General features: G+C 38.0%; 2 protein-coding genes across 5 annotated transcripts in view; both read right to left on the minus strand.

Annotated features, from left to right (window-relative positions):
* The window catches only part of LOC131769938 (DNA repair endonuclease XPF), a 29033-nt gene extending 16577 nt beyond the window's left edge, over positions 1-12456 (minus strand). For all 4 annotated transcript variants that reach the window (XM_066159089.1, XM_066159090.1, XM_066159088.1 and 1 more), the window contains exons 1-12: positions 12380-12456; positions 12190-12301; positions 11025-11104; positions 10019-10141; positions 4286-4343; positions 3369-3481; positions 2937-2976; positions 2245-2358; positions 1620-1712; positions 1309-1364; positions 1028-1081; positions 326-395 (exon numbers count right to left, since the gene is read on the minus strand). In XM_066159089.1, coding sequence (XP_066015186.1) covers positions 326-395; positions 1028-1081; positions 1309-1364; positions 1620-1712; positions 2245-2358; positions 2937-2976; positions 3369-3481; positions 4286-4343; positions 10019-10141; positions 11025-11104; positions 12190-12301; positions 12380-12456 — 990 coding nt within the window. The remainder of the gene's footprint in view (positions 1-325; positions 396-1027; positions 1082-1308; positions 1365-1619; positions 1713-2244; positions 2359-2936; positions 2977-3368; positions 3482-4285; positions 4344-10018; positions 10142-11024; positions 11105-12189; positions 12302-12379) is intronic.
* A 2743-nt stretch (positions 12457-15199) lies between these two features.
* Positions 15200-22355, minus strand: LOC136277276 (follicle-stimulating hormone receptor-like). The gene is made up of 5 exons (XM_066159097.1): positions 22267-22355; positions 18827-19036; positions 18174-18245; positions 17580-17651; positions 15200-16867 (listed from the first exon to the last, which is right to left on the minus strand). The coding sequence occupies exons 2-5, from the start codon at positions 19024-19026 to the stop codon at positions 15493-15495; spliced, it is 1719 nt and encodes a 572-aa protein (XP_066015194.1). The 5' UTR covers positions 19027-19036; positions 22267-22355; the 3' UTR covers positions 15200-15492.
* Between the last annotated feature and the right edge of the window lie 42 nt (positions 22356-22397).

Here is a 22397-nt window from a genome sequence, read left to right on the forward strand (position 1 = left end):
GGAGCTGGTTTTTATGTTAGATCTAAATAAACCTTCCAAGAGGTGAATAATGATTGTAAATGTTTGAAAATCATATATGTGCACTGCAGTGGAAGAAATGAATATAGGAGTGATCCTCGCAGTTATGAACACTACTGAACCAGTACTTGAAATAAGGCGACCCGTATTGCAGAGGTCATGGGTTCAAACCCCGTACGGGCCTGAATTTTTTTCAAGCCTTGTTTCAACTACTAGTTCAGTTGTGTTCATAACTGCGAGGATCGCTTCTACATTGATTCTAATACAAAACTACGACTAAATATAACCTAACAAAAAAACAGCTTACCACAAACAAGGAATCTGCAGCATCCATGAACATCCAAAGTGAATGATTCTTTACATCACGTTGACTAGCCCTGATGGTGCATTGTACATTTTGTATGTTAACACATTACAAAAACAACTCAGTCAAAATGTATCTTTTCCTAACAGATGGTTTGTCATACCATGGGAACGGTTTAAACCACACAGGCAAGGAGGCAAACTAGTAGGGTATTTTGTGAGTATGGTATATGAGTTAAAACCAAGCACTGGACAAACTACATGTAATATTATATGGCAAGTTGAATTTTACACTCATCTATGGATAGATTTAAATTTATTCTTACTTATGATTGATTGGAGGACAGACACATTGATAATGTTACCATTAACAACATTCTGCCTTTTTATCACATAAAAAATAGATTCTTTTTTGTCATAGGTTTTGTACAGTAAAACATCAAAATGTAAAAAGGACGTAAGTGACACACTTGGCTGAACCACTTTTTTCTTCCTGTCACATTTTCACATCATCTGTGATACTGAACAGACACATCCAATGTCACCCTGTGGGCTGTGAGTGCAATACATGAACATGTATGCTGGCCTATCCACCATGCTATATAACGTTTACAGTACATCCAAAATATGTTTACTTAACACATTTTATACATAAATGAAGGAAAATGTGAATGCTGGAATAATTATAAGTACATTTTAAGTATACCTGAGTGATTCCAGAAAGTTGTAAAATGTCACACAGTCATATTGTGTAAGATAGCTGTGATGAGAGAAATAATTATGATCATCATAAAGATTAAAGTTAGACTGAATTATTTCAAATTATTATTTTCTGGATGCATTGGTTAAAAATAAAGCCATCCCAAATACAAATTTCCAGTAACTTTCAGAGAGAAGTGGCCCATACTTAGAAATCAGTAAGCCTGGCTATCACTATTTACATCTACAGTTTAACTTTCTTAAGTACTTGAATATGTATGCAATTACAGTAGGATAAGCCGGAGAACTTTAAGATCAGCAACCAACTGTCTTGTCTTGTTTCCCTACAACACACAAATACATAAAATTATCACTGTTAAGGAAATTGAAAGCAATCTCACAAAAAAAAAGAAAAGAACCACAAGCCCCATAAATGCCAGTTACCTACTAATTCTTTCCTAATAACCTAAAGTCTTTGCATTTTAGCAACTCACATTGAGTAAATCAGTCATAATTTTCTTTTTTCTGCTCTTTTTTTCCCCCTAGAACTGAACAGTTGAAACTGACTGAGTAAAGGAAATCTTAATATAGAGTCTCACCAGTTGATGCCAAACAGGATTAAGTTGAAATCTCAGGATTTTGTCAAAGGATTTGCTGATACTGTTCTCTACAGTCAGATCATCTGCATCAAGCTACATGATTAAGAGAGAAAATCATGGTAATACTGTCTCATAAAATGCATTATCATGAAGTTTCTCCACAACTGGTCCATTTTCAAAACTTTTACCTATAAACATAAAATCTATTCTCTTAACTTTTCTACAATTTTTAATTTCTTCCAACTACTTTGAAGCTCGTCTAAAATCCTAGCAAACCATTTTTTCCCAGTTTCCTTCCCTCTTAACACAATTTTATTTGGTGCAAAAAGGCTTCCAATGTCATGACGAAGTTCTTTAAAATCCAGTTTAGGCACATCCAACCTAAATTTTCTAGCATGACAAAATGAAATTTGGTATTGAAATTGTAATTAATTCATAGTTATAAACAGGAGGGAACCATCTAATAAATACAATCTATAATAACTTCACTCTTCAATTATCCACATCCGAAAAATTCAAGACATCATCAACAATCTATCGACTAAATGTTAGATTGTAAATGATGTAGACAATCTCTTTCTTTGTCAAAAAGACAAAATTTTCATTGATGCAACAGGAGACTCACTGTTGGATTTGCTCTCTTCAGTTCCTTAAGGCATGTATTGATCAGATCAAGAGCTGCTGTTTGAATTGCCAGCATGGAAGGTGTTAGATGGAGATGAAGCTCAATAACCTCTGGCTTAAAAGAAAAAATTTGCACAAATCATGACTAACAGAATGAAACACACTGAGCATTATTTGATTCTTTGACAGTGTGTAATTGTCAGTGTAGAGACAAACCATGATGACTTGTTAAAAAAATAATAAGGGATGCAAGTCTATCCTACTATAGGTTACTCCATACATTTCATCAACTTTCCCAAACCACTTACTTCCCACATTCTTTCAGAAAAGTAGTGCCCAAGGACACAACAAATTGACCAGGGTCCACACTAAAACAAAGACTTAAATCTTGCAAACCCATAATCAAATGTGTTAAACCTGTTAAAGCTTGGACCATAGCAATTCCAAAAGCCACCTCTGATGGAATCCTTCATGATTCAAGTCTAAAATGTGCAAATTAGAGGTGGACCAAACTATGTTTGGTGATATATTTTTGGATTTAATGTCATATCCTCACCTTCACTTATTTGAAGTCCCAATACTCAATGACTAAGCATTTATATATGTCCAGTCACAGATAGTTAGTTTTCAAGGAGACATTTTTAAGCTTAAAAGATTCAAGCAGATTATGGCTGCCAAAACTCCCAAACATACCTTGTGTTTTTCCAGAAATGCTGAAACTGTTGCATGAAACCTAGATTTAAAAAAGAACAAACATATCAAAAGAAAGATTAGATTAATACTCAGTCAATATCATAAGGACTTAAGTACTCAATTTTATTGCTAATTATTGTTTCTGAATAAAATAAACCCACAAGAATCTCTAATCCCTAATTCTACACAGAACAGCAGTTCTGCTGTATTTACACATGTCAAATTATGATGCCATGAAATTGTTAATTTTTGATCTTCCAAAATTAATTAAGAAATACAAATCAGTTCACAATTATACACTGCATGTACAAATTTGGACCAAACAACTCTTCCTTAAGTGCTGGTTCCATAATTATCACACTACATGTAGTTCTTATTCAAATACAAATTTTCTTTAAATATGCAAGTCAATTTTATTTCTGTTTCCCATACCTAGGCCAAAGATATAGTCTTCTTACAAATAAATTCTTCATCACTTTTTCCACTTGAAAAAAACCCGAAGTAAAAGCCTGAGGATTGTCTGATAAGGCTTTGATGAAACCAGTCTGTAAAGAATCAAGCAACAAAGTCAATCAATAGAAAAAAAGGGCTTAAGAAGGGTAGAATGAGGTGTACAACAAACTTCATCTGTATACGGTGTCCAATGTCCTTGTGCATTACACATTAATAACCCACTAGGTACATTTTACATTAATTAAACCATCTAATTCACAACCCATCTCTTTCTTTTCTTATTGCAGTACCTATAATAATGAAAAACTGTTAGTAGTACCCACATAAACTCTTGTAGTGGCTATATAAAGTATAATTACATGTACTGTAGTACCAACATGAAGTATTGTTGTACCTACATGAAGTGTTATTAGAAATTTGATTTGGTTGTCTCAAAATGACAATCAGATGGGAGTGGGGCAACTCCTCATCCAGAAGGGGAATTGATAGTTGCTTGACAGTAGACACCAAATGAGCCTCAGAGTGTTTGTGGGTCATTAAGAGATGTTGTCATTTTTTTTTGTTCTTTGTGGCAATAATGAGTCATAGATTATCAGACCCCTCTACAAGAGTGTGATATAGATCTAGATTCCCCATTCCTCATACATAAAGCAACATTTTTTTCTTCTAAAGTATGAAATAAAAAGGGTATACTGTACATACATGTACCGATGCTGTGTATGTAATAAATTAACAATAATCAAAACACAATTTACTAATTGGTTGAACCAATTATTATCATGAGATTCAAGAGGGACACTATCTTTTTTTTAAAAAAACTCGATAATTCTATTAACACCTTCAGGTGATAAAATTCAGTATCTTTATTAAATCAATGAACATAAACAGTACTTCACCTTATTGTTTTCTCTGTATAATCGAAGAATGAAAGCCTCCTGACAAGATTCTATTATTCTAAGCAAATAAAAACATATTTGATTGATTTCAGTTTAAATTTAAAGTGCAAACTGCAAATCAAACAATTGGGATGTCATGCAATGACTTCACAACAACACTGAATTAAGCACTAATATCTTCAATTTTTTTGTCAAGTGCTTTGCCTAATGTTATCATGTTTGCAGTCCAAGTCAGGGTTTTCATTGAGTCCCTGTAAAGAGTTTCAAGAGCTAACTTAAATTTTGAAACTCTTTACAATAGCCAATTTACGTTATCAACTCAGTTGATGATATTTAATTACTCTGTTCTACTCTGTTACTGATGCAGCACCACAGTTTATTTAGAAACCTACCCCCTTTTTTCATTAGGTCTCTTGTGTTAGGCTGGGAGATTTGGTGGCCTAAGGGCTAGTGTACGTGACTGGAGTAGAGAAGTCTGTCTTTGAGACCTGGCCAGGTCAGTCATGGTGTTTTTATTTCAAGTACACTTTAATCTCACAGAGACACTGGACTAATATTCAATGTACTGGACTCCAGGTCAAGAAGTCCAGGTACAAGAACTGGCTAGGTCAATGTGTTGTGTTCTTATTAAGCAAAATACTTTACTCTCATAATGCCTCACTCCATCCAGGAGTATAAATGGGTAGTGGCTAACTGTCAGCAAAGCTCAACTGGAGGGGAGGAGGGGGGGGACCTTGCAATGAACTTTATCCAGGGAGGAGAAGTAAATTACTCCTGATCACTTCATGCTATGAAACCAGAATAAGCTACAGCCAGATGGGCTACTAGGCTCAAGAACATGTACATACTTTGCCCTTTTTGCTTAATCTAACAGTGCCTAGTATCTGTGCTGTATTCGATTTACGTTTACATTAATTCAGCCTCGCTTCCGTTCATGATTCGATGTATGATCACTTCCGGTAATGGCGACGACACATGTTAGAAGTTATTAAAAGTTCTGTGTTGAAATCAAAGAATATATCTCCGTTTCTCGTGCCATCCGAACACCACATGGTGTCAGAAGTGAACAAGAAGATATAAACTGTGTCCAGAACGGATATTTAGCGATCAGTGATCAGGAATTACGCGGAAATATGGCTACGAATCTTCCACCACCGAAAGCTCTTTGTCTATCGGGAAATGCAAGTGAGAATTTCAAGTTGTTCAAGCAGCAGTACGAATTATATGTGAACGCCATTGGATTATCTACTGCCAGTAAGGAAAGGAGAAGTGCTATACTGCTAAATCTCGCAGGTGAGGAGGCGCTGAAAATCTACAATGGCTTCACATGGGCTCCAGCGGTAGGTGACCCCGAAGGGGAGGAACATGTACCAGCAGAGGACAAACTGGATCCGGAATTAATTCTGGAGAAATTCCAGAGGTTCTGCACGCCGAAAACAAATGTTACTTATGAACGTTACAAGTTTCACAGGTATACGCAATCAGAAGGTGAGAGTTTCGATAATTTCTTATCACAAATTAACACTCTCGTGTCTACGTGTGCCTATGGTGAACTAAAGGATGATTTTGTCAGAGATAAGATCGTATTGGGTATAAATAGTGATAAGGTCAGAGCACGGCTGTTGAGAGATGGTGAACTGACTTTAGAAAAAGCGATAAATGAGTGTAGAGCAGAAGAATGTTCTGGAAGGTGGGCTCAGGATATAAAAGGAGAGACTTCTAAAGTGCAGGCAGTTCAACATAGGCGGAAAGGAGGCCCTCGTGACAAGGGACCACGTAGTAACAGGCAGCAAAGAAGTGCATCAAATTGCTCCCAGGCGTCGAATAGCCGGTCATGCCGGTGGTGTGGAAAGGAGGTGCACCCCAGAGAAAGATGCCCTGCAAAAGACAGTAAATGTAACAAGTGCAAACGCCCAGGACATTGGGGCAAGGTCTGCAGGAGTAGTAAAGGAAAAGGGTCTGTACAAGAGGTAGCAGAAGTGCAGTCTGACTCAGATGAGTACTACTTCTTAGGAAGCATCAGTGATGAAAGTTACTCTATTGAGAGTATCAACAACAGGAAACGTAGGAGTGCATGGTTTACGGAAGTCCAGGTGTCAGGTCAGAGCCTGAAATTTGCTGTTGATACTGGAGCAGATATGACAGTCATTTCCAAAGCTGTGTATGATACACAGTTTTCACACTTCATTTTGCAGAAGCCTGACAGGCCTCTTAGTGGCCCAGATCAAAGCAACCTTTCAACTCTTGGATTCTTTACTGCAGAACTAAAGAAAGGTGATCAGACAATCACAGAGGATATATATGTGTTCCCCAAAGGCTCTCTATTGCTAGGTAGAGACGCTTGTGCAGATCTAGGTGTCGTTAAGTTCATTGGAAAAGTTACGTCAGATCCTATCCAGTCAGCGGAGTTCGGATCAATGTTCAAAGGCTTAGGAAAGCTAGAAGGAGAATATAAGATTAAGATCGAGCAAAACGCAGAGCCATACAGTGTGATGACTCCCAGGAGGATATCTATTCCATTACTTCCTCTAGCCAAAGCTGAACTTGACAAGCTTATCGAGCTAGATGTTATAGAACGGTGCATAGAACCATCGGAATGGTGTTCTCCTATGGTCGTGGTGCCTAAAGGAAATGGCAAAGTGAGGATCTGTGTGGATCTCACGAAGCTTAACGAAGTAGTGAAGAGAGAAAGAATCATGCTCCCCACAGTGGATTATACAATTGCTCTGATGGGAGGTGCTAAGGTTTTCTCTAAACTGGATGCCAATGCGGGCTTCCACCAAATCTGCTTGGATGAAGATTCAAGGAAACTGACCACGTTCATCTCACCATTTGGTCGATTTCGATATAAGCGAATTCCCTTCGGTATCAAATCTGGCCCTGAGAAGTTTCAGAGTGAGATCTACCGAATACTAGGTGGTCAACAAGGTGTGGTATGTCTCATGGATGACATTGTCGTGTTCGGAAAGAACCAGGAGGAACATGACGAGAGACTCGTACAGACATTAACACGGCTGAAAGCAGCAGGTGTTACCTTGAATAAGGATAAGTGCCAATTCAGCAAAAGCCAGATTGACTTTCTAGGTCATCGGATCAGAGTTAATGGTGTGGAAAGCTCTCCAGAGAAGGTTGAGGCTATATTGAAAATGCGTGCTCCAGAGAATGTGAGTGAGGTAAGAGGTCTGATGGGTACAGTGAACCAGCTCATGAAGTTTGTACCCAACCTTGCTACTATGACACAACCTCTACGTGAACTCTTGAGCTCTCACAGTGCATGGTGCTGGGGTCCAGCACAGGAACAGGCTTTTAAAGAGATTAAACAATGCTTGACGAGCAGCCCAGTGTTGCAAATATATGATCCTTCACTAGAGACCAAGGTGTCAGCAGATGCGTCTTCATACGGACTTGGCGGAGTGCTGTTGCAAAAGCACGGTGACAGGTGGGCGCCAGTGGCGTATGCGTCCAAAAGCCTTCTGGATGTAGAGAAAAGGTACGCCCAGATTGAAAAGGAGGCCTTAGCTAGTACCTTCGCATGTGAACGATTCACAGATTACATTCTGGGAAAGGATATTATACTAGAGACTGATCATAAGCCTCTTGTACCACTGCTATCCACGAAGGAGTTGGATCAACTACCCGTACGTATTCAACGAATGAGAATGAGGCTCATGAGATACTCGTTCACACCTGTTCATGTGCCAGGAAAACTGTTGTACACTGCCGACACGCTATCCCGTTCTCCAACACCAGCCAAATCAGGTGATTCATTTCATGAGGAAGTGAACTTATATGCTCATCAAGTCATAGCTGGAATGCCTATCAGTGATAGCAAATTAGATGATATTATGATCCATCAACAGGAGGATGAAGCATGCAGGCAAATTATGAACTATGTAGCTGAAGGTTGGCCTGAAAAACATAATGTCAAGGGTTTAGTCAGCCCTTATTTTGCTCATAGAGCAGAGCTGACAGTGGTTAAAGGGCTGTTGATGATGGGACCTGGAGTCGTTATACCATCGTCTATGAAATTGGAAGTCCTGGATAAGATCCACGACGGTCACCAAGGGATTGTCAAGTGCAAGGCATTGGCCAGAAACACAGTGTGGTGGCCAAGCATGATGAAGAATATAGAGGAGTTAATTGAAAACTGTCGCAAGTGTCAGTCTAACAGGAAAAATCCTCCAGAACCTCTAGTTCCTACCATGCTCCCACAACGACCATGGCAATACATAGCCACTGATGTCTATGAACTCAATAAAAGACTGTATTTAGTAATGATTGATTACTACTCCAGATGGATAGAGGTAGCTAGTCTGAGTTCAACCGCCTCAGCAGAGGTCATAGACAGGATGAAACGTGCATTTTCCAGATTCGGAATTCCAGATCAAGTAAAATCTGACAATGCCAGCTACTATACATCAAGGGAATTTAAGATGTTCACTTTAGATTACGGGTTTCGACATGTCACTAGCAGCCCAGGTCATGCTTCAGGCAACGGTGAAGCAGAGAGAGCAGTGCAAACAGCTAAACGTCTCCTAGCTGGCTCTCAAGATCCTTATCTTGCTTTGCTACAGTATAGAGGGACACCATTGGCTAATGGTTATTCTCCAGCTGAGCTAATGATGTCAAGGAGGCTAAAAACCAAAGTGCCGGTGGCCCCGTCTCAGCTGTCCCCAAACCTTGTGCAGAATCATGCCCTACGTCAGTTTGAAGACAATCACAAAACCAAACAGAAGCTGCACTTTGACAGAAGGCATTCAGCGAGGCCTCTTGTTCCCTTAGAGAAGGGAGATGAAGTGATGGTACAAGACAGAGGACAGTCTGGAATAGTAGTGGAGAAGTGCACACCTCGTTCTTATGTGATCCATACGGACACTGGGTCATATAGAAGGAATAGAGTACAGATCAACAAGATACCACCCCCACCCCCAGCTGCAGCTACATCTCCAGCCAAACCCACACCGGTGCCAGTACCTCCATCACCTAAACTTCCTTCACCCCAAACTGCTAACACTGCAGAAGGAACTGGCACATCAAAAGTGTACACCAGATCTGGCCGTCAATCTAAGCCCTCATCTAGATTGAAGGATTATGTGCCATAAGTGAAGTTATACTTTCTGGCCAGATTTTCTCTGGTTTCTCAGACAGAAAGTCATAACTATGAACGCGTATTCTAGTGTGTGTGAGACTTAGTGCAGAGACAAACGACAATAGCTACCCAGGATGTGTTTCTTAACAAAATGACGATTACTTGAGGACATTTGATTGACGTTGTTTTGATTTTGAATTTCACGCTAGATAAGAAACAAGTATGTCTAAGTAGTTTCTCTTTTATTATCTTAAAGGGGGAGATGTGCTGTATTCGATTTACGTTTACATTAATTCAGCCTCGCTTCCGTTCATGATTCGATGTATGATCACTTCCGGTAATGGCGACGACACATGTTAGAAGTTATTAAAAGTTCTGTGTTGAAATCAAAGAATATATCTCCGTTTCTCGTGCCATCCGAACACCACATATCCACACAAGAATGCAAATGGGTACCAGAGAACTGCATGGGAAGTCAGACAAAAATTAATGCTAGTAAGCAGCCTGATGTTAACCTGTGGCTTTATGCAATAAAAGCAGGATAAGCTCCAGAACTATATAGTACCACTAATCACTCAAGAGCACTCTTTACCTGGTGTTATTAAACAAATTGTCAACTGTAGGAGACTGAAACTATTACATACTTGTGAGCACGTAACACAACAATTCCTGTCACCAGATGAATGGGCAGCTTCTTTGTCAGCATGTCTACAACCAAGATTCTTGAAGTGACAAAAAGGACACCTCCAGAAAGATACACAGACTCTCTACAAAAACAAACATTTAACTTTTACACAACAAGCAAATGGACATCGAAAGGCTCTTTTGAATGACTAAAATGACAGTTTAATTTTTTACATCACAACATGTATTAAATATTGTCCACACTATTTTCTAAACATTTCCTTAGGTAATGACAAGTATAAATTGTTTGACAATCAAGAGCTTCTTATATTGGTAATTATTTCTGGTGCTCTCATGAATGTTACTTTGATTCAAGGGAAATACAACAATGACAAATAGAGGCCAATTACTTGCAGAGGTTACAGGGTTTTTTGCCAATTTCATTCAGGCGCTAAAAAAGTTGAGTGGATTTTTGGCAAGTTACCATTTTTTAAGTACAGAATGATATATCTTAACATTTTAATTTCAAGTCTCCCTGTTAGCTTAAACTTAGTCTTCAAATAACAAATTAGAAGTAACCTCTCTCCTCTCTAAGGAGTTGATATAATAATGACAATTGCCTCAGTAGTAGGCTAAAAGCTCTTAACTTGCAAAGTTTTTAAGATAAAAAATTGAGTCACATTACTTAATATATTGACAGCAAGTACTCAGTCTCTTAATCATTCACTCTCATGATCAGACTGTTGATTCTCCTGTCTAACTGCTATGCAATTCCTTTCAAATTAGTGTTCAGAATTTGATGTTAGATCAAGATAACCTCTACCTGATAAGTTTCCATATTCTTATTACCAGGGAGAAATTACATGTTAATCACTTAAAGGGTTAACCACTTTAATTAGAACCTTAATTTAACCTTAGCAGTACCCTCCTGACAAAATGTATGTTTTCAGTTTAATATCAATATCATCATAAAAGCAGATATTATTGAAAAAGCAACAAGGGGTCATTTCATGATATAAAACATACCTCTCTGAAGAGGTGAATTCAGTGGTGATAACTTTTGGCAGTGGAACATCTGAAGACTTAAGTTCATCAAGAATATAGTCCTGCAAACAATAAGCAATTATTGGATGAGGTTGAGCATGATATCACTAATTATCAATGCAAAGGTCTGAATTACGAGTCAAAGCTGAACATTGAGGCAGACAACAGTGACACGAGGTTTGATAATTCATATAATGTAAAAACCGAATTCTAGATTTCTTTTAAATAATCTGCAAAAGAAGTGCTTCTCTCTGAGTTTACAAAAGTTTGATAGCACCACATGGATGAGGGGCTTGGAAACTAGGCAGACTTTAAACTTGACATGATAACCCAATATCTGCTGCTGCAAATTATTAGTAATTAGTAATTTTTTTTTTCAATTAGTCTTGGCCATCTGGTGTAATGCTATTTGTGACTGTTACTTCAGCTATCACTGTGCCTTTCATCCATAAACCTCAGCTATGAATGCAAATACTGAATTTGAGAACCATAATGAAAGGCACTACATGCAGTGTAAAAATAATCATTTCAAAACTCATAGCAAAGGTTGACAAGATTGGACAAAAATTGCGCGAGGCTTCCAATTTTCAAGGCACCTGTACCATTGACCATCTTATGATTTCTTTGTGTTCCTCTTAAGTTTAACCCCACATCAGCTTGACACTAGTTCTGATTTAGACTTCATTTTCTTTAAGTTATGTACATGTGTTTGCCTAGAAAAATCTAAACTTGTTTACAAAAGCAAAGTATTTGCAGTTTTCACAAGCAGCACTATTGACCGCTGCTAAGTTAAAGGAAAAGATCTCTCTTAATTTTTTTAATCTGTTGTTGTTGTTTCTTATTTGTTGTTTGGTTATTTATTTATTTTTTTAACTAGTTTCATCGGCTTCTCTAAAAATAAAATTCTTTCCAGCCCTGCACAAGAGGGTGTCATCATTGGAGGGGAGGAGGGGAGTTAACGATAAAAAATGTTGTCTTTTTTTGTTCGGATAAATTGCAGCCACATAGGAAAATTCCGACCCGGCTGACAACATTGCACGATTGGACGGGGCTTTTCTTCATGCATCGTAATGATTAATGTGGAGATTCTAGTCAGTTTCATTCAATTTATTCCCACCTAAACTCAAGAAAAAGGAATAGGACCTACCTCTTCCTGATCTGTCGTGTTGATCACAAGGACTAAAGATATGGAGGAAGGATCGCTCGTAACACAATGAATCTTCAAAAAACTCGCGATAACTCGCTCAAAACTCAAACCCCTACAAACCACAAATAACCAATAAGCATGAGGTGCGATAGAGTAAAATAATTGAAACTCTCCTCGCTGGTGTACTTACTTGGCTGTGACAAACAGCCCGTCATCATCCATAAGCTCAAGGAACATAGCGTTTTCATATTCAGATAATGCCGCCATTTTGGAAATCCAGAAATTACCGCTGGCCAGGGAAACATCGCTCATTGCTTCTCAAACCCAGGATGTGTAGTAACTTGCCCTAATGATTCCTGCACTGCGTGATAAGAGTAACCACAGAAAAACAAGTTATAGATCCCTCAAAAAATAAGAAAATTACTAACTGTGACTGAAAAAGTCATATGAGTTGAGTTCTAGCGAAAGAAGCAGAAAAACAGCATGGCTGCCCGAGAGCTAAGGAAAATTTTCGCGTGACTTCATAACCATAAGGTATAAAAACTTTCCGATGTTTACTTGAGGCCTTGCCCTGTAAACTTGATATTTGTTTGATTGAAAAACATGGTACGTTCCCGTTTTTTCGAGAGCGATCATGTAATGATCACGAGAATTTTATTAAATATACTAGGATTCAACTCCGACTGATTTTCAGCTGAAGCAGAACATAGTAATCATGCGGTAAAAGCAAAGCCAAAAACCACTACCACTCTCTCTATGACAGCGGACTCAACGAGTAGTTGTCTTTGAAAAGAATGAATTAAGCCCTGTTGGCAAAACTTCGGTCAGATTTCCATGATATTTATGACACGTTCATCAAATGTGGGGATCGGTTTCCAGCTATTACTAAAATTAAATGAATAAAGGGGGTAAGTTTCTGTAGAAATTGTGGTGATGCGTCGGTGGGAGAGTATAACAGGGTAATTTAGTATTCGTCAGAACGAAAGACGAAGGGCCAACGCTCGAAACGTCAGCCTTAAACTCTTTACGGTGGCCAATTCACGTTATCAACTCAGTTGATGACAGGCAAGTCGAAGGTCGTCTAATCATTCTCGGAAATGAAGGTTGGATACGATCCAAAGAGGTTCGTGGATGAGTGAATAATCATTCTCTCTCGAAAAAGCACTGCTCCCCGAGTAACTAAGTTGTGTCACCGTGTTAATAAGATTCTCTATTGTCCTGAACACGCTGCACCGCCTCAATTTTTATTCTTAAAATCTTAATATGCGGCAAGACCTAGATTATAAGCAAATTTAGCAAGTTACGTGACTTGTTTAACTTCATATGTACAGTGTCTTTTTTTATTGCAAATGCACTCTACACAAAATTGTACTAATAATTTTTCAGAAAAAATAGCCCATCTCAGAGGAGGGATTTTTTTTTAACTGAAAGGAGACACTACACACCATCTTATGAAGCGAATGGGTGGGTGAAAACTGACTGAGGAGACTGAGCTGGAAAAGCCGAGAGGTTCCCCTTCATCATTCCATGTCCCGTGTAAATCCTTCACAATCTTCCTCTGTTTGTGCTTACCAACACCTGACATAGGTAAGTAACGTTATGAAATAGAATCATAAAAGTGGGCGATATACTGAAGTAACAATCGAACGAAGGGAATCCTAAAAGTGCTCGAGATTCTAACGAAACAATACAACGAGAAAAAACATTTAAAATTGTGCGAAAGGCAAACATCACAACTGAATGGAGGAAATTCATTAGGGTGCACGAGATTCTAATGAAACAATACAACCAGAAAAAAAATTTAAATTGTGCGAAAGGCAAACGTAACAACCGAATAGAAGAAACTCATTAAGGTGCGCGAGACATTATCTTAATAATCCTATGAAAGAGAAACGTAAATGTGCTCGAGATACTAACGCTACAATCCAATGGAAGCGAATCCTAAAATTGAGCGAAGGAATAACGCTATAATCAAATGCACTAGAATCGAATCTTAAGGGCGCGCGAGATACTACCGTGACAATCGATCCGGGAATGAAAAAGAATCTTAAAGGTGCATGAGCTATTAAAGTAACAATGGGGAAAGAAAAGCCTCAAAGTGTGCGAGTTGTTACGTTACAATACCCAGTATGAAAAAGAATCCTTAAAATGCGCGAGATCATGACTCACGTTACAATCGATTGTTTCCGCTTTCAATTGTTACGTTAAAGAAGCGTGCGAGATATTTACGAAACAAGCGAATAAAAGAGAATCCTCAAAGTGCGCAAGAAACAGAGAATCATACATGGGTGCGCGTAGATATGGAATTTCTCTTCCAGTGTTTCACTCGATAGCTCGGGAGCGAGCACAGCGAGCGAGTGAGATGTCGACTTTAACACAAGAACAGAAATTTCATATCTACAAACAACCATATATTATTTTTTTGACTGTAAACACAATAGCCCTTTACTGACAATAAAAGCCGACTTTATTAAAGAATAAAAATAAGGAAATGACAATTCCCGAATAAAAATCGCATAGGAAAAAAGATGGAAAAATACGTTGAATCATGATTACAGAAACAGCAATGGGCGTAATTTTCAACTCACAAAATTCTCATTTATTGACTTTGTCCTTACCGACAGAGGAAATCTTTCAGGTAAACGGCCAAATCGGCTTGTGGCAAATCTTCCAATTGTCGATTTTCGTTCTCAGCCGCGAGAAATGCCTTAACCAAAGCCACTGAATACGTAACTCTCGGTTTTTCTTTTCGTATACTGGTTTTCTTTCGCTTCTTGGAAAGTTTGAACTTCACTTTCTGTAAGTGATACGGATTTTTCAGCGTTTTAAGCCGCCACATATAATCCGAGAAAATTCCGACAACGACCATGTATTGAAAGTGGCGAAGGCTTTGCCGTTCATCCATCAACCTGACCGCGTGACGCGAGTGACGTATAAGCAGCTGATTGGCGATATCAAATACACGTGAAAAAAATATCGTATCTTTTCACGTTACGGCTTTTCTCGGGGCTGGAAATCCTTGTATAACACCGTAGTTAATACGATAAATAAAGGTAACAATCCAATGAAAGAGAAACCCTATAGCACGCGAGAAACAAACGTTTAAATACGATGCAAGAGAGTCCGAGAGGTGTGAAAACATAATATAATTAGGTTTGAAGGAACTTAATTTGATTACCAGGAACAAATATTGAATTCAAGTATTATGCCATTAGCATATAACTGGCTTTTACAGTCTGTCTATTTCAGTTTCCATAACAACACAGTCTGACTTTAGAATTGTGCATAACACATTATTCCACATCACACACTGCTGAGCTGAGTAACTTTGTAAAGAACTATCTGAGATGAAGCAGTGCTCAATTGTGACTGCGATCTGTTAGTTCCTTGTCTTCGGAGGGCACCAAAGGACGGAGGAATTCTGAGCCATTTGAAGACATTTTTGATCTGTTTCAAGAACACTCCTTGCCTAAAAGCGCCCAGAATTGGATTTATGCAGGAATTTAGGCCAAGACAAGCAATGGGAAACCAAAATCCGAACACAAACAGAATCTGATTATGGCGGTCACTCCTCAGTTTAATCTTATCATGGATATCTTCAACGGGTACAAAGGTAATGATCAAAATCATTGGTGTTAAAAGTAAGATAAAATTGCTTCCAACAACAAGGGCAATTTTCTTGAGGATGGTGGCTTCCCTTTTCACCCCCAATTGAGAACCTGAGTGGCGAACAAATAGAAATATCCGCACGTATAGCGGGATATTAGCGATGTAAAATGCCACGAGAACGCACAAGCAGATAAGAAATGTGTCTCGTCCCGCCACTGGGAAGCTGCACATCATTGTTGCGCTATAAGAGAGATTGAGAAAGTGAAACTCAGGAGAAATGGCGTATGCGAGTGATAGAACCCAGCAAAAAACTAAACACATCGTAGCCACCTTTTTTCCCAAACGTCTGTCGGGATTCATGCAGTGTACTATTGAACAATACTTTTCCACAGTTAATAAAAGAGAAGTAACCGCTGCAACACATTCGGCTGAGGTAAATATGGCGGTAGCAAGCGGACAGAGAATTCCACCCCCAAAAACAAGCTTCTCGACTTTCTTCTCAAGCTGAACACTGGAGAGAAAACTGAAAATGTTCAAATTGCCGATGATTATGGAGTAAATCCCAATTAACAAGTCACATAGCGCCATGTTGAAAATCAACAACATGGATGTTGTTTTGCGAAGAGATCTCGCAAGAATGATAGTAATTAGGACTATCAAGTTGAGTAGTATGGCAACTGCTCCCATCACATACGAACTGTAGAACAGTTTCTTCGGAACGCCGATAGTCTTGGTGTTTTCCTCGTGCTTGGGGTGTTTGATCGCCAAAGCAGAACAGCTCTTATGTAGACAAAATATCAAATATCCATGCTCGAAAAATTTCTTTGTTGGTCTTTCATCATTGTGATCCACATTTGGTGCTAATGAAAAAGGTATCTCTGCCTTGAACAATGTACAATTCGCACATTTCTCGCTCCAGGTTACACCCAAAACAGTTACGAGAGATGGAATTTTCAAGATGTTATTATCTGGTGTCCAGACACTCCCGGTCACGACTAAGGTCTTAAGGTTTGGAAGCTGGCTGATGACGTTACCTTCCCATTTGTGAAGTGGGTTAAAGCTTAAATCTCTGAAATGTCAAAGTAATTGTCATAAATAAATAAAAAACGTAGAATCTACATTTACATGTGCTATGCTAAGTACTTTGACAAACCAAATTATTGTAAATATACTTACATGGGCCCTTCTAGAGTTTCAAGTTTCGCATAAGTTCCGTTCTCTGGTGAGTACCCCCCCTCCACACCCTTTCCTTCTGCTTCCCCCCGGCTAGAAGTCCAAATTTTTAATATAAATAGGTTACGTTTCAGTGCAAAATATACTTATATTCAAAGCTTACACTAGCTTTTGTTCGAAACATGTTCGCTTTTTAACAATACAAGTGCACCAGTTTTCAACATCAATAGTTGAAAATGAATGCCGTGGGAATTGAAAAGCCCTCGTTGACCAATAACAGCATTTATATTTGTGTAGTAGATTTGGCAGCAGGAACGTGACAGACTCTGAAAGAGGTTACATAGATTTAAAATTAATCGACTTCGTCTCTAACACGAAGTTGTGGTGATTGCACTAGGGTTAGTTCAGTGAAAAGAAATACATTTTTTCAATATGGCATTGAACAATGGAAAATTTAAAAGCTTAATTTTCTGCCTTTCATAGTTCAAGTTTATTCAAGCAATTGCCTTTTCTGTTATATCTCATTTTTAAGAAAAAACATTGGTATCCAATCATTTACAATCAGCATATTAAAAAAGCCCTGAAATTGAGACAATATATATACTCACAGAAAAGTTACATTAAATAACCTTCCAAAAGCACCATCTTTGATAACGGATATCTGATTGTAAGCTAACGACCTAAAACCAAAACAAATAATATTGTTATCATTATCATCACTATCATTATTCGCCATTACTATTTTTTTGGGCGAGACACTCATAGTTCAAATTAAAAAAGACATGAGCGTTTTTCCTTATCCTTCAGGTAAAGAAATAAGGACTGAGATGCACAACTCTTATCAACTGTGGACGCGTTCGAGAGAAACGGAATATGGCTACAGCGCTCTTAGATGAGTGTCGTAGAACCAAAGCAAAAGTAAAGGACAAAAATAAAAATTATAGGAAGCCAAAGAGACTTTAAGTCATGTGATAACGACCTTAAGTGCGGTAAAACACGTGTAACCAAGAAAAGAATCTTGGTTTAGCTCTGCTACATTTTTGCATCCTATTGATCGCGAGGGTGCAACAAGTGTTCTAGAAAAAAAAACATAGGGTGCAGTTGAAGGAACAAATGTAAACCTATACTTCCCCCACACTCTTCTGAAAATTGCTCTTTTTCTGCTTTTTTTTTCTTTTCGTTTTCTTTCGTCAAGTACTTACAGGTTCACTAAATGAGTTTGATTCACCAGAAAGTCTGTGGGTATGTCCTGTAGGTCGTTCCTCGACAAATCCCTAAGAGATAATGTAAGGTTTGGGGTGGTTAAGGTGTAGTTTAAAAAGTAAATTTTGGATAAACAGCGCGGGCGATATGAAGCATCGTTTCGCCTCAGCCGAGACATGCATCATATCATCTTATAGAATTTTAAGCACATTTAAAGTTCCGTCTGCAAATTCAAGATCAAAGCAGTGCAGTCTGGCCCTCTATCGCAAAGGGATTCCCAACCACGCAAATACACTAACTGTTTTTATAAAAATTCTTAACGATTTTTATTGTAAACATTTGGCTCGTGAATGTGCTCTTAAGTAGAACCTCTGTGACAAATATGATACATACGATCGATGACAACTAAGATTTGCTCTAACTGAGAAACTTTTCAGGGAGAAGAATGTTCTCTCGACGAGCACCTCCTAGCGTGTTGCATATACTTTGCACCATTAAGAATTAGGTTTGAAGAAAAAAAGGAAATTCTGCAGGTGTAAACCTCTTCCACTCTCTGGCTCATACAGTAATTCAGGTAATTGCATCAAGTTTTTTTATTTTTTACTATCAATGTTCCTAAGAGTAACAGTTCACACAAGGCCGTGTAACTTACAAGGATTCGAAGAGCACCATAGGCTTTGGTGACCCTGTAGAACCATTCAGCTGACATCTAGTATCCCATAATCCTTTTGGTGAACAGTCACAGCGTGCGTCGATATCGCAATGGAAGGTAGAGTTGTCGAGGCCCTGGACACCAGTTACCGGATTTCGTAGCAACAGATAAGTGGCAATGAAAAACCAGGGTGTCTCCATGTTACTTCGACTAAAAAGAGCAAGAAGAACGTTAAAAAAAGACTTTTCTTTTAAAAGAAAAATTTTCTTTGTTTCGTCTCAAGCCTGGAAAAAGAGAAATTCCCAGTCCACCTCGACGATTCGAAACGTCTTCTTAAGCTGTAATTACTCAAGAGCTCTAAGCACGGAGTTAAGCGGATTGTTTGCCGGTTGATGTCGATTGTTTAAGTGGTTGAAATTTAACGAGATCCGTTCGTCATTGAAATTCACGGTCATTCATAGAATAATTTCGAAGATAAAGAAGTTATCTTACGCCGGAAAATCGGTCATGTTAATTCAGCGCTCTACTACTCAGAGAATAATATTTTAAGATAGGAGTCAAATAATTTATATTCAGTTACCTTCAAAAGTTCCGACTTGTGTAAAAGCTTTTGAATGATTGATTGGCATATGCCAAATTTTATCAACTACAAGTCTCCTCGGAACTGTCTTTCAACTAAAGGTTTGATCGTAATTCGAGCGGCAATCTCGGACAGATTAACAGGAACACTAAACATGTGCACCTCATCTCCAATTTTTTTTTTTCGCCAATGCATTGAAGAGAGAGTGCGAAGTGGTCACAATGTTCCTTTTAGTTTGTTTGAGATTGAAGTTTGACATGATAAGCAAACTTTAATTTTGGCGTAGCAATCAAGAGTAAACATATTTCTAATCAGAAAGAAACTGAATTTAGTTTGAAATTTGAACCACTTTCCTCGCATTACGCAAATTCTCTCCTTCAAACCCGACGAAATGACCACGTGGAGTTACAGGAAGCAATAAGTGCATTTAAGGAATTGAAACAAATGAAAATTGAAAAATTAAACGATAAGGCAGTGTCACTTTCGATATCAAGAAAAATGAGCACTGATCAAAAACCTTCTCATTTAATTTCTTTCTGGACTTACAGGAAATTAAGTCGAAAACCGATTACCTTTGTATTTTTCTTGCATTGGGCAAATAACGTACATTTTAAAAACATTTTCATCTTTTCTGGTTGAAAGTCGAAAATGGTATTCTTGGCTATTTCTTGGTTATTTTTAACTCGAGGATACAAAAATGTTCATGAACTCAGGCTTACTAAGTGAATAACTTAAACAGTGTTCCAGTCAGTTAAGGCAGTTTTTTAGTCGCGCTTTAATGACATTTAGTTTAGGATTTGATTTTTCATTCATTTCTGTTGAATTTAGCCTTGCAATACTAGGAATAATTCTATTTTTATCGCTTTTATAATTGAAATAAGCGAACTAACAGCACACTTACCGTAACTGATTTTCACTAGCTCACAGAAATAGCTGTCAAAAGTCAACCAAGCAAACCTGAACTGTGCTTGACTGCAATCAGTGGTAAGATTGAAAATACAAGTTTGTTTTCCAGCACATGGATGCATAAACAGTCCTCATAAACACCTGTTAGTCCGGATATTGGAGCCCACTTTTCGTCATTTTCATTAGTATTACTTGTTTTTTTTTAATCTATACTACCGGAATGGAAGATATCCGTTTCCTTCCCTGCTAGCATTTCGCGTAAATTTTCCATTAAATATTTGCAAAGTGATGCTGTTTTTTAATCGTCTAGTGTGGATCCAATTTTAACATCCTTTAGCTTGTTCATCTTAATAACTATTTTGACAGTTTCCGCTTGATATTTACAGAGGCGTTCCTCATTGTAATTATTATCTCTCTCTCAGACTGCAGAATGAATTTTATGTAGGGGTTTAATTCAGTTCAGAGAAATGATTTGTCCTTGACCGTTCTGCTTTGATCAATTTTAAACTCTCTATATTGTACCGGGTTATCTGCTACGTATGTTTTTAGTAAGAATATGGTTCTATATCAAGCAAGCCTTGTCGACTTTTTGTATTCAATTCTTTTCAATTAGATATGTTTCCCTTTACAACAGCTTTTTACTCATACTAGGATTTTTTTATGTAATTACGTACGGTTTAGTCTCAGTATTGAGTGACACTTGCCAGGGTAAACTTTTAATACAAAACAACACTCCAAAAATGATGGGCGCTCATTCATATTTAACTCAGAAAATAGCCGAAAGCCATTTCAGAGTTTTTGTCCTTTACTGAGCTACCTGAATGGTGTTTGCAATTTCTCTTATCTATTGCTACCAAAAGCGTACGAATTTAATCTTCTGTCACTGTACTGAGCCAAATGATCAGCATTTTGGCGAAATCAGTATGTAACCAAGGAAATAGTTCTTGAATATACTATCGAATGAAAGTTTAACGGAGATCTTCGGGAGTAGATTACATACAAATGTTTTTGGTTTGTTTCCATGCAATTCCGATTGATGCGCTCAATTGTGAAAGAGCAGATCGATATTGCTTAACTGATATCACTGAATCCGACACTTGAACATGTAATCACACCAGCTAATGAACGTTTCCATTTTAATTCTTAATTTTACGAATCACTTTGTAAGTAACGTATAAGCTTTTCAAATATTATTAACAAGACCTCCTCCGTCTAAATGTATCTCCTAATGAAATTTTCGGTTTGATAAGTGAGGCTAACGGAAGCATTTTCCTCCCAAACGTCTCTTTCGAAACAACGAGCAAACAAATTCTCTCTTACTTTGTCAAGTGACGTCTCTACGCTTCTCCTCCTTCGCCTTCTTCTTCTTCTTTTTCCCCTTTTTCTCTCCCCAAGTAAGATTTAGTTACTGCTGCTATAAAGATTATCACGTTTCTAAGCCGGATCTTTCTTTATCTTTAATTGCATTTATCAGCAATTAAGAATCTACCATTTATTTGAACTGGAAACGACAACCTACTGGTAGTGTTTGTGGGTTGTTGCTTTTTTTTTTTCTGGAAGAGTCGTCCTCTAAAAATCTACCTCTCAAGATTCAATGAAAGAAACACGATGGATACTCAAAGCCCTGGCTTATGTGTCTACGAATTGCTGAATTACAAGAACTGCGTTCCTTTGGCACTTCAAAGACTCTAATAAAGATTTCCTGTGTACTTTTTACTAGGGGATTTTTAAAATTCAAAACATACTCCAGATATCCCAGATCAGGGCAACATATATCACTGAAAAAATAGTCTGTAAATCATTCGAAACTAATAAATCAGTGGGTAAGAACTTGCAAAGATTTCAAGAGCCAAGTTTTTCTTGCTTTGAAGATCTTTTTACCGGCTACTAACTTACTGCTACTTGAATCGTAGGTTTTGAAAATTTACCTTCTTAAGCCAAGTTGAAAACTCACCGAGAACAAATCTCTCCAATTCAGCAGTTGATACCCCAACTCAAGTCTCCTCGGCACGACAGAATTCTACACTCGTCGTTTTCTACTGCACTCGTTTCATATAGCAACATTTTTACTGGCGCGGCTTCTCA

Source organism: Pocillopora verrucosa, chromosome 12 (assembly GCF_036669915.1).
Source record: "Pocillopora verrucosa isolate sample1 chromosome 12, ASM3666991v2, whole genome shotgun sequence".
Classification (NCBI taxonomy): domain Eukaryota; kingdom Metazoa; phylum Cnidaria; class Anthozoa; order Scleractinia; family Pocilloporidae; genus Pocillopora; species Pocillopora verrucosa.

Excerpts from the sequence above, each read along its gene's own strand:
- LOC136277276 (XM_066159097.1), bottom strand. The coding sequence starts at position 19,026 with ATGGAGACACCCTGGTTTTTCATTGCCACTTATCTGTTGCTACGAAAT. Across the intron at positions 18,246-18,826 it reads ATGGTGCTCTTCGAATCCTT|GGATTTGTCGAGGAACGACC; the intron begins GTAAGTTACACG and ends ATTATCTCTTAG. Across the intron at positions 16,868-17,579 it reads TTATTTAATGTAACTTTTCT|AGATTTAAGCTTTAACCCAC; the intron begins GTGAGTATATAT and ends TTGACATTTCAG.